At 43.7% G+C, this 14,740-nt stretch overlaps 1 protein-coding gene and 1 long non-coding RNA gene across 2 annotated transcripts in view; one reads left to right on the top strand and one right to left on the bottom strand.

The window, feature by feature from the left end:
* LOC148594670 (uncharacterized) overlaps window positions 1-14,740 on the bottom strand; it is a 372,746-nt gene that overhangs the window by 223,410 nt on the left and 134,596 nt on the right. The gene's annotated exons all lie outside the window — the stretch shown is intronic.
* Window positions 1-14,740, top strand: part of COP1 (COP1 E3 ubiquitin ligase) — a 114,908-nt gene that overhangs the window by 80,831 nt on the left and 19,337 nt on the right. Inside the window, exons 17-18 of the mRNA XM_088524863.1 lie at window positions 821-945; window positions 2,084-2,244. Coding sequence (XP_088380989.1) covers window positions 821-945; window positions 2,084-2,244 — 286 coding nt within the window. The remainder of the gene's footprint in view (window positions 1-820; window positions 946-2,083; window positions 2,245-14,740) is intronic.

The raw sequence follows: 14,740 nt of genomic DNA, 5'->3' as shown, positions 1-14,740 counted from the left end.
CTGTAGGTTGTACTGTCCTGTAGCAGCTGAGCTCTACCAGGCAGAGGCGACGCTTCCTCCCTTTCCCCAAAAGGGAAATGTTTGCTCACAGTAAATACAGCAATATCTTTACATGCCGTATTATACATGCTGTAATGGAAAACATTTTACAAGGTTTTGTATTTTGATATTTAGCTTTACTGTCAAGGAGAAAAAGTTTAAGATCTATATTCACACTCGCACAGTGTCAGTTACACATGAGAAAGGCACATCAATTTTAATGCTAACAAAAATTCTGGGCCCTCATAGGTTTCTATATGCCACTGATTGGTATTGGACAGAATCATAGGAATTGGGTATTGTGCTTTTGGGGCAGCTGGAGGAGGAGGAGACTGTGCCCTGCCTTTAATCCTGTAAAGGCTTGAATGAGAATTTTTGCCATCAGGCAGAAAGGAACAGATTTTGCTGTGCTGTGATGGTTAATAATAATAATAATAATACACTCAGCTTGTCCTGCACAGATGAAGGATATGGAGGCGGTAATGATGGCCCAAAGGCTGTTCAGTTTGGTGGAGGACTCCACAATTGATAAGTGGAAAGGAAGAGTAATACGTTAGAGAAGTTTTGTATTCAAACATGTAATACTTTTTGACAGGCTTTTAAAATAATATGATATTCCTTTGAGTTCAGCCAGAGTTGCATGTGATTGAAAGTGGGATAAATCTCCTGGAGTGCCCTAAGACTCCCCACACTTGCATTGCAGACAGAGCGTTCGGGAGCAGTGTTTCAAGCCGCGTCACCTGCCATATGGCAGCAGTGTAACTTTAGCTGTTGCTTTTAGGTCAACAGACAGTCAGCTGAAGCTGTGGAACGTGGGGAAGCCTCACTGCTTGCGCTCCTTCAAGGGGCACATCAATGAGAAGAACTTTGTCGGGCTGGCGTCCAATGGAGACTACATCGCCTGCGGTGAGTAGAGCAGCCGCCCAGGAAAACGCTTTCGTGGCTCCACAGAGCTGCTGCCTCTCCATTGCAGAGTACACAGGACTCGTACCAGGTAGCCAGAATGATTCTTAGAGAAGACTTGTTAGGAGCTTCCACCCTCTTCTCCCTGTCCCAGAGTGTGATGCAGAGCCTTAAGCTAAAGGAACCTGTATTTAGTTTTCTCCATGTCGGGTTGGTTCATTGTACATGGTGATTCAGACTTGCTGTCACCAAAAATTTGACTGCTTACCTAGTTGCTGTTGTTATGACTTACGTCTTTTAAGATAACTGACAGATCCTTCTGCAACTTTCTAAGGAAATGCAGGAAATGCAGGCTGAATCATTTGAGTGGTCCGGTAGTTTTAACTTAGTACAATATTCTGCGTGGTGAAACCATAACACCCTCCCTGTGAGTAGCTTTCTAGAAGATCACATCATCTTCAGAAATTAACTCCTTTGGCCGTTTGCCTTTTTACAGCAGGAATTGGACTGCTAAACCTCTAAATCCAGAGGTCTTGGTGAGAAAACAGCGACAGGCTCATCACCATGCAGTGTGCACGACACTCATTCCAGCACTGCTGTGGGGACGTTATCTTACGTTTTGTGATGTTTGTACAGCTTGCAGTGCAGGAATTCAGATGGCTTTAAAAGCAGAGCAGGTGTACTCTGTGCGGTCTCCCTTACTCAAACCTCCACAGACTAAGCTGTCATGCTCTATTACTACAAGCAAACTGAAAATCCTACCTACAGCATAGCCTTAACAGTGAGGAAACTGGCTGTAGCAGCGTCTCATGCTGGAGTGTAGATGCCCTATTCTGCTCTAAGTGCTACACCCTGTGGAGTTTGTGGAATAAGGCTAGGATCCTGTGTATTCTGCAAGCGCACTGCGTGCCACAACTGTGTTTCAATAAAGCCTGTATCTGCTTTTAAGCATCCTAAGTGTTTGTTGTGGAGCAATCCCAGTTATCAAGGCACCACAACCATTTGTGGTGAGATGATGACTAAAGGATGAATTCTACTGTCTTCTACTTAAAGTGTGAAAGAGCTAAGAAACTTTATTTACCCGTTACCTTATTTACATTATTTATGCTTCCGGAATGTGATATATGCTTTTTATTTCTAGGAAGCGAAAATAATTCCCTTTACCTATACTACAAGGGCCTCTCAAAGACACTTCTGACCTTCAAATTTGATACAGTCAAAAGTGTCCTGGACAAGGACCGGAAAGAAGATGACACAAATGAGTTTGTGAGTGCTGTATGCTGGAGGGCACTACCAGATGGGGTAAGTGTTCTGCTCTGCCTCCCCAGATGGGTGCTAAAAGAAAGGCTCCTGATCACTTAGGAAATGGCATTGCTGAGAGCTTGACTGCACTTGGTATTTTCCTATTTATGAGTATTGCTGAGCAGATCGATGTTAGAAAGTGCAGATTTGCAGGATAACTGAAATGTTCTGGGTTGGAAGAGAGGGCAATGCCCAGGGGATAAGAGGCTGCTGTACGTTGTGTTCTTAGCTGCTTAATTGCTTTGCTTTCGCGTCCGAAATGCCAGAACCAGCACTGCATTTAATTTTTTTGTGTGAGTGTTACCAGGGTTTGGGGTTGGTTTAACAAAGGCACCTGTAGGCTCCTAGGTATTTGCTGTGGACCCTCATTTAAATGTTACCAGTCTGTATGAGCTGGCTCATTGAAATACAGACTCTGCGTGTAGACGAGTAAATGTGTAAATGAGGTGAGTGCATAAATGAGGTGTCGTTTACTCAGCGCCTATTTCAGTGGCAGCTGGTTCATATACACGCATATATATAGTGTGTGCTAATGCTGCAAGCAAACCTGCTGCACTGCTGGCAAGAGATCCCTTAGGCATGGGATTGCTTCGTGGATAAGAGGGCTGCCTTTAAATCCCAAGTGTTCTTGGAGACCTTGAATAAAAAACTTAACTCTCGTCCGTAAGTGTTTGCAGATGAGATACTCGGCGGATTTGCTGGGAGAGGGGACAGGGGAGGTGTTTTTCTCCATACAGTCTTTCAAATAGCTCAAACGGAATGGTGTCTAATCGATGTCCTGAGACACTGCAGGCAAAAAGCTAGCATTTTGGAAGTTTAACATCGACCAGTCCCTTCCAACATGAAAAAGGCTGCCTGCACAATTGTGTTTCAAGGCTCTCTGACATAACCTTATCTCAGAGAGGTGCCTCTGACTCAAAACCAAACTTTTTTTTAAGCTTGAAAGATCATGCACCTGAATTCAAAGACTGTGCCTTTGATTTATGAGAAGGAAGCAGGCAGCTTTAGTGTGAATGGTAGAAATGGCACTAAATGACATAGTTTTGCTGGCTTTTTTTCTGGCCAGGAGTTTTGTAGGAGTTAGTATACACAGATGTCATGTCTCCATTGACGAGTGGATATTGGGAGTTACATAATTCGCATTTCTGTTGAATAAAATGTACTGCAGGAATTGTGCATCTATAAATGTCGTCTTTGCTGCATTATTTTCTGTTGGGTTGTCCTGCCCACATGAACATCGTGTGCAGCTTGTCAGTAGGCAGCAGAGTAGTGGTGATGTCTTACCTTTTTATTATTTCTGTTGTCCTCTGGTTCTTACCAGTCTTTTCTCCGATTATCATGTTTGTACTCTGAAAAACCTTCTGTTTAAGCATTTGAGGAACTTTTGAACAGGTACCAAGGGCTGTCAAAGAATTAACTGCAACTAGAATGAAAAATATTGTACAACAAAATAAAACAATTTAGTAACAGCTAAATCGGACCTATAAAGGCTGCACTAAAAATTTTTCAGACCTGGGCATACAGGATTGATTGCCATTCTGATTTTGTGTCTTTCCTCTCCTTTTCTTACAGTGTTTTTTAAATCAGTAGCTGCTTCTCCGCTGGCAACCACAGTTACCTTGCATTAGTTAGGAATCAAAAAGCTCCTGTGATCCATGTGCCACGGGGTTGAGTGTTCTGCTCTGTTTTACCCCTCTGCGGCAGCTGCCTTTACCTGCTGCCTGCTTTACATCCTGAGCAACCAGTGCAACTCGCTTTTACCAACAGCTTTTAATGCTTCCTCGTGCGCTAGCTCCAGTGTCCGCTGAGATGAGGAGTGCTCTTCATCAGTGCGTCTGCACATGTCTCTCCCCCTTGTCGTGGTGCTCTGGTCTACTCAGACCTAATTGAGACTTTTCTCATGTTCTTGGTAAATTAAATTACTACACAGACAAAGGTCACTTACATCCACAGAGCCTTGCGCAAAGGATGAAAGTCTTATTTTCTGTTTTCCGATAACATTTCTTAAATTGGAATAGGTTCCTCAAATGGGCTTCCTGTACACGGGCTCAGAGCTGACGTGTATTTTAATGATGCTCGGGTGAACTAGACCAGCCTTTTGCCTTGCAGCACTTTGAGGCTACATAGGAGCCTGTGTCCTATTTCTGGCTTAACTGCAGGCTGATCCTGAGGGAATCACGCTGCCTCGGCTTCCCGATTTCCTACAGGTTTCCCTGCTGGGTGGTGATGCTGCTGCCCCCCGCAAGGTACGTGTGTCAGAGCGGCTGCGGCCTCGGCTCCAGCGAACAGCAGCTGCCAACGCCGTGGGCAGGCCCTGTGCTGCTGTGGGTGCCCTCTGTGCTCAGGTGGTTCCAAACCCTTCTGTTGGTCTCCGTGGCAGCGGCCACTGCGCTCGGGTCATTTTAGTGCTGGGGATTTTCCGATGGAGGGGGATAGTGTGGCAGCTCCTCCTCAGGGCTGCCTGCGGAGAGGCCTCTCTCCAGCTCCCCTGTGGAGCTGCTCTCCCAGATAGGTCTTTAATTAACCTTTCGAGAAGAGATGAGTCCGTTTCGGATCTGTCAGTTGTCTGAGGAAGCACAGGACGTGCGTGCCTTCACTGCATCCATTTCAGTGCAGAATCCTGCATTCTAATTAAAACCAAACGAAAACTTCACACAAAATGTCACTGGTTCATTCCTGAATCTATTTTTGTTTAATTCAAGCTTTTATTTCTGCCTGAGCCAAAGTCAAGCTGTGCCAGCAACCCTTGCCAGATTATTTTTTTTCTTCCCTTCCTCTCCCCTCTGTCTTGGTCTTCCTTCCCTTATGAAGATGCAGAGACATTTCTGCTGTAGCTGTCACCTCCCCAGCTGCACAGGCCTGGACAACACCTTCTTTCCCCTCATAATGAGGTAATGAGTTAGAGAAATCGTTCTCTGTCCGTGCTCGTTACTGTTTCGTGTCAGGCTTATTGGCTTTTCAGCTCTTGTATTTAGATAATGCTTAGAAACAAGTAGTAGCTTGTATGCTAATGTTCTTGTGTTGGACTTCAGGAAAAAAGATCTCAGCATGTTGTGCATCAGGAGGCAAACCTTTGCTGCTGCTCTTTTAATGTTGCATCTGAAGAAAGGTAAATGGACCTTCAATAAAGCATTTATGTAGTTTGTGGGAAATACCATTTCTCACTTATTCTCCTCAAAAAAAAGGGTCAATGTTTACAAGTAGAAGGAAGTTCAGGAAACTTCTGGCCTTAGTGAGCTGATAATGTAGCTCTGCTGCAACCTTGCTATCTTACATTTCAGAACCTTCCACGAAGCAAACATTTTTACTTCGCAAGGCAAGGATTTTCTAAAATTGCCCATGTCATCCTTTGCTGCTAGCACCTCAGCAAGATTTAGCCAACTTTATTTCAAATCTAGATCTACTCTTGGGATTGCGAAGTACTTTATTCTGTTCCACTAGGACAAAAGCACCAGTGATGGGTTTATGGTTGAACTTAATGATCTTAAAGGTCTTTTCCAACCCTAATGATTCTGTTATTCTAAGTGAGCAAGACTTGCTACAGAGTAGCAAGTAGCTACAGAGGTAGCTGTGTCTTACCTCTCTCAGGAGAGTACCTCTAGTTTTGCCTGGGACTGACAGGAGATACACAGGTAGTGTTTGGAGAAGGTGAGTCTTCCCTACGTGATGTTTTCCCCCTCGTTCAGACCTAGTTTTCTGTATTCTGGAGTTCAACGTGCAGCCTCATTCGTTTTTGTACTATATTGCAAGGAGCCACTGGCCACTTTCCTGGTCACAGAAACAGCTGTCAAAGAGCAACCAATGCTCCAGTTGCTTCCAGGAGAGCAAAAAGGTATTACTGCTGAACACAGAAGCAAATTGATTATGTAGATTAAGCATGGCTCAATCTATCATAGTCACTGTAAAGAAGCCATTTAATTTTATACCTGTTTGCATGAGTGTCCGTTACTGCAAATAAGCAGGTTAGCCAGGCAAGGTTTCTCGAGCAGAAATATTGGGGCTTTGATACCAGCAAGGAGATACAGATAAGAGCAGGAAAATGGCAGCTAAATTAGCCAAGAGTAAGCTTTATATTATTGGGGGCAGGGAGGAGCAGAGACGGTTCTTTTGAGAACAGCATCGCAGATTTTAACCAGGAAGTGTCTTCATAATTAGTCGTGTATCCTTCTCTTTATTAGCCTGATGGCAATATTCTCCTTGAACAGATTTTTGGTATATCTCTTCAGAAAACAGGCTCTTTTTTTTTCCATTTGTTTCTCAAGTTATTTCTTGATTAAATTTTTTGGCTTATTTCTTCATTCAGTTTTATCTCTTGATAATCTCTTCTGACTTGAATTCTTTAGAACCCTTATTTCTTCTATGTTAAACTGATCATTTAGCAGGGCTCAATCTGGTCGCTGATGAGGAGTATCCATCCGTTGTTTCCCAGGAGCCTGATAAATGGTACACAACATGCACGTGAGCTAGTCAGGCGCTCAGATAATACACAATCAGCAAATTGGCTTCTTTCACTGGATTTAATTTCTCCAGTATAGATTATTGCAGGAAGTGATTCATTGCCATTTTAAGCACTAATTAATTTGGATGACTTATGAACAGTAAAAGTGAAGCCTCCTTTGTCATTCCCAAGTAACCAAATGCATATTCACTGTCCTTCTAAATAACTTGTATTGACCGTAGCCACGTCTCTTCTGACTTGAACAATAAATTTCTGTGGAAGTTTTAAAGATGACTGTTACACTTCATTTGTTGTTCCACTTTGGTGAATTTCCAAAAAGTTGGGAATTTTGACTTGCAACTTAAACTCACTGTTATTTTAGCAGTGTTCTCAAATGGTTTGTCAGAGCACTGGAACAGGCTGCCCAGAGAGGTTGTGGAGGCTCCTTCCCTGAAGATCTTCCAAACCCGCTTGGACGCAGTCCTGTGCCACGTGCTCTAGGTGACCCTGCGTGTGCAGGCGGGTTGGACTAGATGATCTCTAGAGGTCCCTTCCAACCTTACGCATTCTGTGATTCTATGGTAGTTAAGAAATACCTAAGAAGTAATCTAGAACTTAAGAGAAATGTCCGTACTAAATGGCTAGACCCCAGCTGTCCTTGATCTCCCTCTGGTTCTGGGTGGCCGCACCAGTAGCGGTGTGAGGAGCCCCGAAGGGAGGATTTCCACGGCAGCGATGGGCTATTTCCTCGCTTTCCTTCAGAGACCAGTGGATCCTGCATGGCGGGGCTGGACGTCTTGTAGACGAGTCCCTGCCCTCCGTGTGCAGCACCTCTCAAGCCGGCGTTCCCCAGGGAGCATCGCACAAGCGCCTCGGCCCAGCAAGGCGGCAGTCGTCGCACTCTCTGCTGTGACCGAAATGCAGAGAATCATCAGCCTTCGTGACTTGACTTTGGTCAGGTTTCTTCATCTTTTTCCTCCGAGGATTTTCCAAGATTTTCCTCCCTTTTGTGGAAGGTGTCTGAGCTACAGAACATGGGCGCTCTGCAGCTTGCTGCCTCCCTGGGGGCTGTCTCTTCCCCTCTGCTCTGCACCGTGTCTTTCTGGCCAACCTTTTCAACTGAAAGTTTTCTTTTCACTTCAGTTTTATTTAGCTGCTTAACACTTTCCAGTCTCATGTAGTAAGTTGCTTGAAAACTGAGTTTCTGTATGCAGAATAATTTCTATGTGGCAGCTGGAAAATGTTACAGCAAGTGCAGTGAGTGTGCTGCTTTGTGCTGAGCACGCTGATATTCCTTCATATGTGTGTCTTTCCACATGCTCACTTCAGGGTTCTGCTTTTGGTGTTGCCATAGAATATTAATTAAAGAAAATACCCAGGTGGCTGACAATATTTCACTCCTTGTCATAACCCTTGGAGTCCAACTGCTGAGATCTTCGTTGAAAGGAACTGTCCTCTATTATTAATGGTTTGTTCATTATATTGAAATTTCAGTGTTTTGACACTTCCATCTATGTGTAAGGCCACCTTGGTAATGTGATTATGCAAATTGTAGGGTTTAGGAGGAAATGTTTAATTTGTATTGAATCTGTTTTACACAGGAAGAAATCCCCGTGCCTGCCCTCTCGGCATGGTCTCTCCGCAGCTCCAGGCCTCCCTCCGAGTCTCCTGCCCTGCAGCCGCTTGCAGGGTCTCAGCTGGCTCTGCTGTCACAGCCGCGCATGGCCAGGCACGGAGGGCAGCCAACTGATAACCCTGGTCTCTATCCACTGTCCTCCTCAGACCCACTGCATTTAGGGGGAAAAAAGTAAAAAAAAAAAAAAAAAAAAAAAAAAAGAGAGCCTTGTGCCACTTATTTTGCTGTGTCAGGGCTCAGGGCGGCATGGCAGCAGGCAGTGCACAAGTGGATGCGTTACCTCTTCCTTCTCTAGATGCAGAGCAGCTGCTCTGGCGGCCTCTGCGCACGAGGATGAGCCGGTTGCTTTTGTTCAGTGCCTGGAGTTCAGCTCCCCGGTGCTACTGCGAAACTCTGATATCATTCGAGCTTCTATTTTAAGAATAGCCTTTCCAACGCGTGTAGGTGGTTTGTTTTTTGCCTTGTTGGCTTTAAGCTTGCATTTGCAAACTCAATTCCTCTCTGCTCCTTCAAGGCGAGGTATAAAGAATTTTTTTTCTGCCTAACCACAGAAAATTGCCAAGGCTGTGGCATTTTTTTGAAGTGAAAGCAGATCAAAGTTGCAGGTAGCTCTTGAATGAAGGCAGCATTTACTCTCTCAGATTTTTGCAGTGGTTTGCTCATCATTGCCTCTCCTCTAATGTCACACAGAAGCCTGATGGAGATGGGTTGCGTGCCCTGCTTATTCCAGCCATCGCTTTTGGAGTTGGTGAATGACAGTTCTCCGAGTTGTGTTGGCTTCTCTTAGCACAACAGCTTCCCCAGTTGATCCTGGTGGGGCAGCTGTAGGGATAATGGATTGCAGTTCATGCCTAGTGTAAACCGAGGTGTGAGAGGGTGCCGGTTGTAGGAACAGGAACGTGCCAGCCTGGAGCTGTACCAACATGGTACGTATTCATGAACAGGGGAAACAAGAGGTCTTTGTTCAGCGGTCAACACATTTCTAAGTAGATGTTTCTCTCCTGTTGGTGCTCTGCTGCTCTAATATCTATCGATTCTCTATTTCCATTTAAGTCTTGTAACAGCTGAACACAAGTCAGAAAATTCTGCGGGAACTTGGACTCCCGTGTCCATCCTCAGCTCCCTGTGAACCACACGGAGTTAGTGCTGTGCTCCAGCTAGCGCTTGTGCGTGTTGTGTGGCCCTCTGCACAGCCATGTCCCAGGCAGAACCACTTAATAGAAAACTGTGTGTGTTATGGTAACCTCTTACATGAAGTACGGAGGTGGGGGGAGGTAAGAGCAGATTCATATTCAGAGAGCATTTCTTTTTGGAATTAAATAACTATATAGCTGTCAAACTTCTGCACTTCTGTTGGGCCTCTTGCTCTAACCTCTGATACGTTCTGATGGGTTCTTAAGGCACCAGTTAAGTAATAGATCGGACAGTTGTAAGGTTTTGAGTAAGGATCATCCCTTGCATTTCCTCTTCTGTAGCGTTGTTTCCCCTCTCTCATCCCATGTATAGCGAGTCTGGTGTAGAAACCCCTTAAAGCAGTGAGTTGTTGTAGGAGTTAGGCAGACTTTGAATGTGTGCTGTGCGCCAAGCCAGCAGCTGTTGCCTGCATGTGCCAGCAAAAGCCAGTCTCTCCTCTCCAGGACTTGCCATTCTTTTCATTCTTACTATCCTACTGGATTTATTTATTTATTAACTTATGCTGGATGTCTGTCTCTGTGTCCCCTGGAAGTGCCAGCTGAAGTCTGGTTGCCACAAAAGTGCCTGTGAGATGAGGCTTGACCAGTTCCGGCTAATCTTACTAGTGAGCTGGGTGGCGTTCAGTGAGGCAGAGTTGCATGAAGCAGATCAAGGGCATCACTGAGATGGTGGGAGCAGCAGGGGGAAAAGGCACATTTCAACCCTTAGGAGTGGGTGCAAAAGGAGGAGCCTGGTGTTACACCAGGACGGGCTAGGCAGGCTCCAGGGAGGCAGGTTACTGCGCCAGGCACGCTCACAGCAGCCTCACATTATTTTTATTTTATTTTATTTTATTTTATTTTATTTTATTTTATTTTATTTTATTTTATTTTATTTTATTTTATTTTATTTTATTTTATTTTATTTTATTTTATTTTATTTTATTTTATTTTATTTTATTTTATTTTATTTTTTGGTGCTTCTAACCTATGCTCTGGCAGGGCACCAACATTTAGTAGTCGTAGTTCATGAATCACACTAGAGCCTTTTGCCCTAGTGCTCCTCATTAAGCAGTTTTTATGGCAGGATTTAATGTTTTACAGGGTCTAAATGAAGTGGAAAAAAGTAGGAACTAATTCTTTTTCTTTCCAACAGAAGATTTTGAGCAGATAATTTAACCTCTAGGTGAAATGGAAGTGGTAGTGCAGAAGTATTTATGCATGGGTAACTTTGTCTGCAAAGGCTTTAATTGATAGAGGATTCTACGCTGGTAATTAGTGCTTGGCTTTGGAGCAGCTCTTGCAAAGGTGTTCTAGCCTTTTCAGTCCTTATGATATCGATAGAGAGGCCCCAAAGTGTCCCAGAGTGGGAGAACTACTGGCCAATTTAATGTCAATGACATTGCCTATTACTAAATCAGAAGAGATGGCTTTGTAGAGCTCCTTTAATAAAGCAGATGATTTCCCAAAAGCCAAATGTTTTTGGTACCATTTGAACCTATTTAAAGAAAGGCTAGGTTTCTTTTTGGCATGTTGTTTAGACCTCATTGTAACTAATGCTAGATGAGCTAGACTACCTGGTGCACAAAGTAAAAACAGTCAATACTTTGAAAGACATGTTATGTTTGAGTTGAAACTCCCTAGATATGTCATTATTTTAGATATATAGGATACACCACAGTTATTACATCAGTGTGTCCTAAGGAAGAGAATCTAGTACAGCAGAAAAATCTCATAGGACAAATTATTTAGTAAAGTAGTAACCTTGTTTCTTATGTATTATGTATCAGAATTAGTTCCTAATCTTCTTATCTGGTAACTAAAGCTGTAGAGAAGCAAGCTGTTGGCTGCATTACTGGACTTTCTAGATGTACTTTGTCACAAAATACAATATCAAAGTGAATATCAACTTTCACAAGTGAATATCAAAGAGGAGTTATACGCATAGTCTGGGGAGCTGGCAGATGAGACAACTGAAGGAAAGACTGGTTCAGATCCATTTAAAAAAATCATTTTACTTGTAATCTGCAGATAGCATATGAGTTAACTCTGGGAGAAAGAGAAGTCGCATCCCTTCTCATGAACCCTGTTGGCAGAGACTTGGCTTAGTTCGCCAAACTTCAAAATATAACATGGACATAAATAACTTTTCTTGTTTTCTCAGCTTCTTGGTTCCTCAATGATATAGCAGCCTGGCCATGTTTGATATTCTCGTGTTCACCAAGTAATGGAAAGTCTGGTTTGCAAAGTGTGGGCTTGTGGAAAGCCTCGGCTCACCAAGAGGGAAATTTCCTCGGTTAGAACAGGAGAATAGTGCTTTTCTGATTGTGCCTTGTTTTGGAGCTTGCATGTTGGCTTCAACCAACATTTTAAAGGATAAGTTTGGGCAAGCAACAGCAAAAACAGGAGAGAAGATGTGCTGGAAATCAAATTCCAATGTCCTTATCTAGCATGAAACGATTCCCCTCACTGGCATTTTTTTTAGCTTCATATTTGGCTTCACATGGTAAAACAACAATTTTGAATTGTTGGGTTGTGCATTGTGGACTTTCAAGTTTTTGTTTCAAAAACATCTTGATCATATTCAACAATTATTTTCATTAGTCCCATGGTAATGCTTCTTGTTTAATTGGTTTTTGTTTTTTCCCGTAAGAGCCGACTAATGTACTGACCTGTACTAATGTACTGTTGAACCTGGGAATCGCCCGTTTGGAGTAGGGAGGGCAGAAGGAGCAAAGATGTCTCATCTCTGTTCAGTCTTTTACACTTCTTATCGTGTTCCTTTTTGAGCAGGCTGTGGTTTGTGGTGGTTTTGTGAAGGACAAGTATCCTCAGCCAGGCTGAGACTCCTCTGTCAATTTTAGATAGCACAAGAATTGGGATTGAGCCCAGCTCACTACAAATCAACATTAATGAAGTAATGAATCTGGTGCACACTAAACCACACTTTCTCTGTCTCTCCTTATGCAGAGAAACACATACTGCATGTGCTTGATGTGGTTTTTGAGAGGTCATTTCTTAAAAATAATTAACTTCACTGGAAGTTGTGGTTACAGGAGTCTGTGATGCTAAACTGTTCCTAGGAGCTGTCTCTCCTGCTGAAGACTGCAGCAATTCACCTAGGTTGGTGTGATACCAAGTAAGTGGTATTTAGTCCTCATAGAGAACAACTGTTTTGATCATCTTAGATGCAGCGCGCTTTATTTCTTAGCATCTCTGTTTTGAAATGGTTGAGGAGTCGTCAACCTGGGAGGGAAGTGTTGGTTTGGCTTTGGCCCAGGTCACCATGATCTCCGAGCAGAAAGTCAACAGCATCTGCTCGAAATGTTTAAAGGGCAATAGCTAGGGAGGGTGAAGCAGGTCAGCTAGGAGAAATGCAGGAAAGGTTTGTTGTCTTTCCTCACCCTCGTCAGGAGAGATTAAATATTATGTAGCTGAAAAGTATAAAACCAGAGGTGCTGTATCAGTGCAAGGTATTTAGTTTCATTCCTATAATTCCAGCATGGAAATGACATGGGTTTTTTTGTTATATGCCTGAATCATTTCAAACTGCCTTTTTTTTTTTTGCTGTTAGTGTTGTTAGTTTAATGGACTTCTTCCTTGCCGAATTCCTCTTTTTGATATATTATTGCTAATCTAGGCATGCATTCAAAATGACAGTGTTTAAAAACATGTGAGATACCTAGAGAATTTTTTTTATACTCGCTGTGTTGAAATAATTCCTGGCCCAGCTTGAGGCCTACTTGGTCACTACTGTGGCCCACTTGCTGTAGATGATGTTTTCATGTCCTTGCACTACAGGAAAACATTTTGAGGGCCAGGATACAGTAATGAGGATTGAAGAAGAAATCTTAAGGAAATTCAGGTGTGCCAAGTTACTCAGCCTGTGAGCTACTGTTTCTGGAATTATTAAAATTAAAGAGCTGAGTACTAGACTCCGCATGTGCCCCTTCTTATGGCAGTACCTCAGTCTTGAGAGCTCAGGAGACCTAAGAATCTGGACTCTGTGACCTTTGCTGTGCAGCATATGGCTGCAATCCTTAAAAAAATAAAAAATAAAAAGTTTGTTTTAACTAGCCTCAGTGTATAAGTGTAATACAATTGAAAAATGAAAAAAAATATACCCTGCCTTCTCTCTGAAGTGCATTGCACTTTTAGATAATTCATAGTTTGAACTGAATGGAAAGCACTTCTCAAGTTTGCTTGAAATTGCTGCCCGGGCAGACACCCTTCTGCTATTCCTTGGGCCCGTTGGGCTGTTGCTTAGAGGTTCGTTTAATCGTTAGAGAAGCCAGTTTGAGGAGAAGGTCTCAGTTTATCAATGCTGGTGATGTTATAGTGTATAGACTCGTGCGAGTAGCCCAAGAGCATGCTAAAGCTTCTCTTGATCCTTTCCAGGATAGCTCTGCCTTTGACGGAGATCTGTCAAAGCTTCAAAGCCCAACATTCTTCCAAGTTCTGCATGAGCTCTCTGTTCCCTCCTTCTCTTCCTTCCTCTGTGAGCTTAGGAGCTCTGATTTTTTAAATTATCCTATTGTCTGTAATGAACACACACCAGAGTGTAACTTAAAAACAACATCACTAATTTTATTGAGAATATGTAATAGACTATCTTGAAAAGGAATGTTGCAGGACACGGCAGCTTGTGGTAACTAGCCGCTGGAAACCCGTGTTTCCCTAGTGCTAGCACGAGTGATGCCGTCTCTTTGGTGGGAGGGAGTTTTCCCCTTCAGACTGCCCGGCAGGTGTGGCAGGGGAGGAGGTGGAAGGCAGGCTCCTCTTGTGCTCGGTTTTGGGTTTCTGCTTGTAGTTGCTGCTCCTCCGAGGTCAGGCTGAGGATGGTTGTCATCTTTGCTCGGGATCTCTGCCCGAGCAGAGATCGCTGGTGCTGCAGCCGCTCTCTCGTCTCTCTTGCGCAGCAGAAAACCTCCCGTTGAAGGGCTCTGCCGCAGAAACGCCAGCAGGTTCCCTCCTGGATGTGCCATCAACAAGGTGGACGTGCCATTGTTGTATGTCACCTCTTGGGGGTTTCTGTTTCGTGCAGCACCTCAGCTCGCTTCTTCCTGCTAGGCTGTGACAGTCCCAGTCTCTTTTTGGTATAAATAGTAAGCAGGAAGTCAGTTACAGAGATTGGGAAAAACTCTTTGTTTTCTGAGCGCTTTCCTAAGTCTTCATCTGAGATGTCCTCCAAATGCTTTTCGCAGTCGAAGGGGATGTTCAGGAGCTCGTTGCCTGTCAGCACAGGGTCCC

Source organism: Tinamus guttatus, unplaced genomic scaffold (genome assembly GCF_059628265.1).
Source record: "Tinamus guttatus ecotype Peru unplaced genomic scaffold, ASM5962826v1 Tinamus_guttatus_pri_ptg000215l, whole genome shotgun sequence".
NCBI lineage: Eukaryota > Metazoa > Chordata > Aves > Tinamiformes > Tinamidae > Tinamus > Tinamus guttatus.
This window is presented reverse-complemented; position numbering and strand designations above follow the sequence as displayed.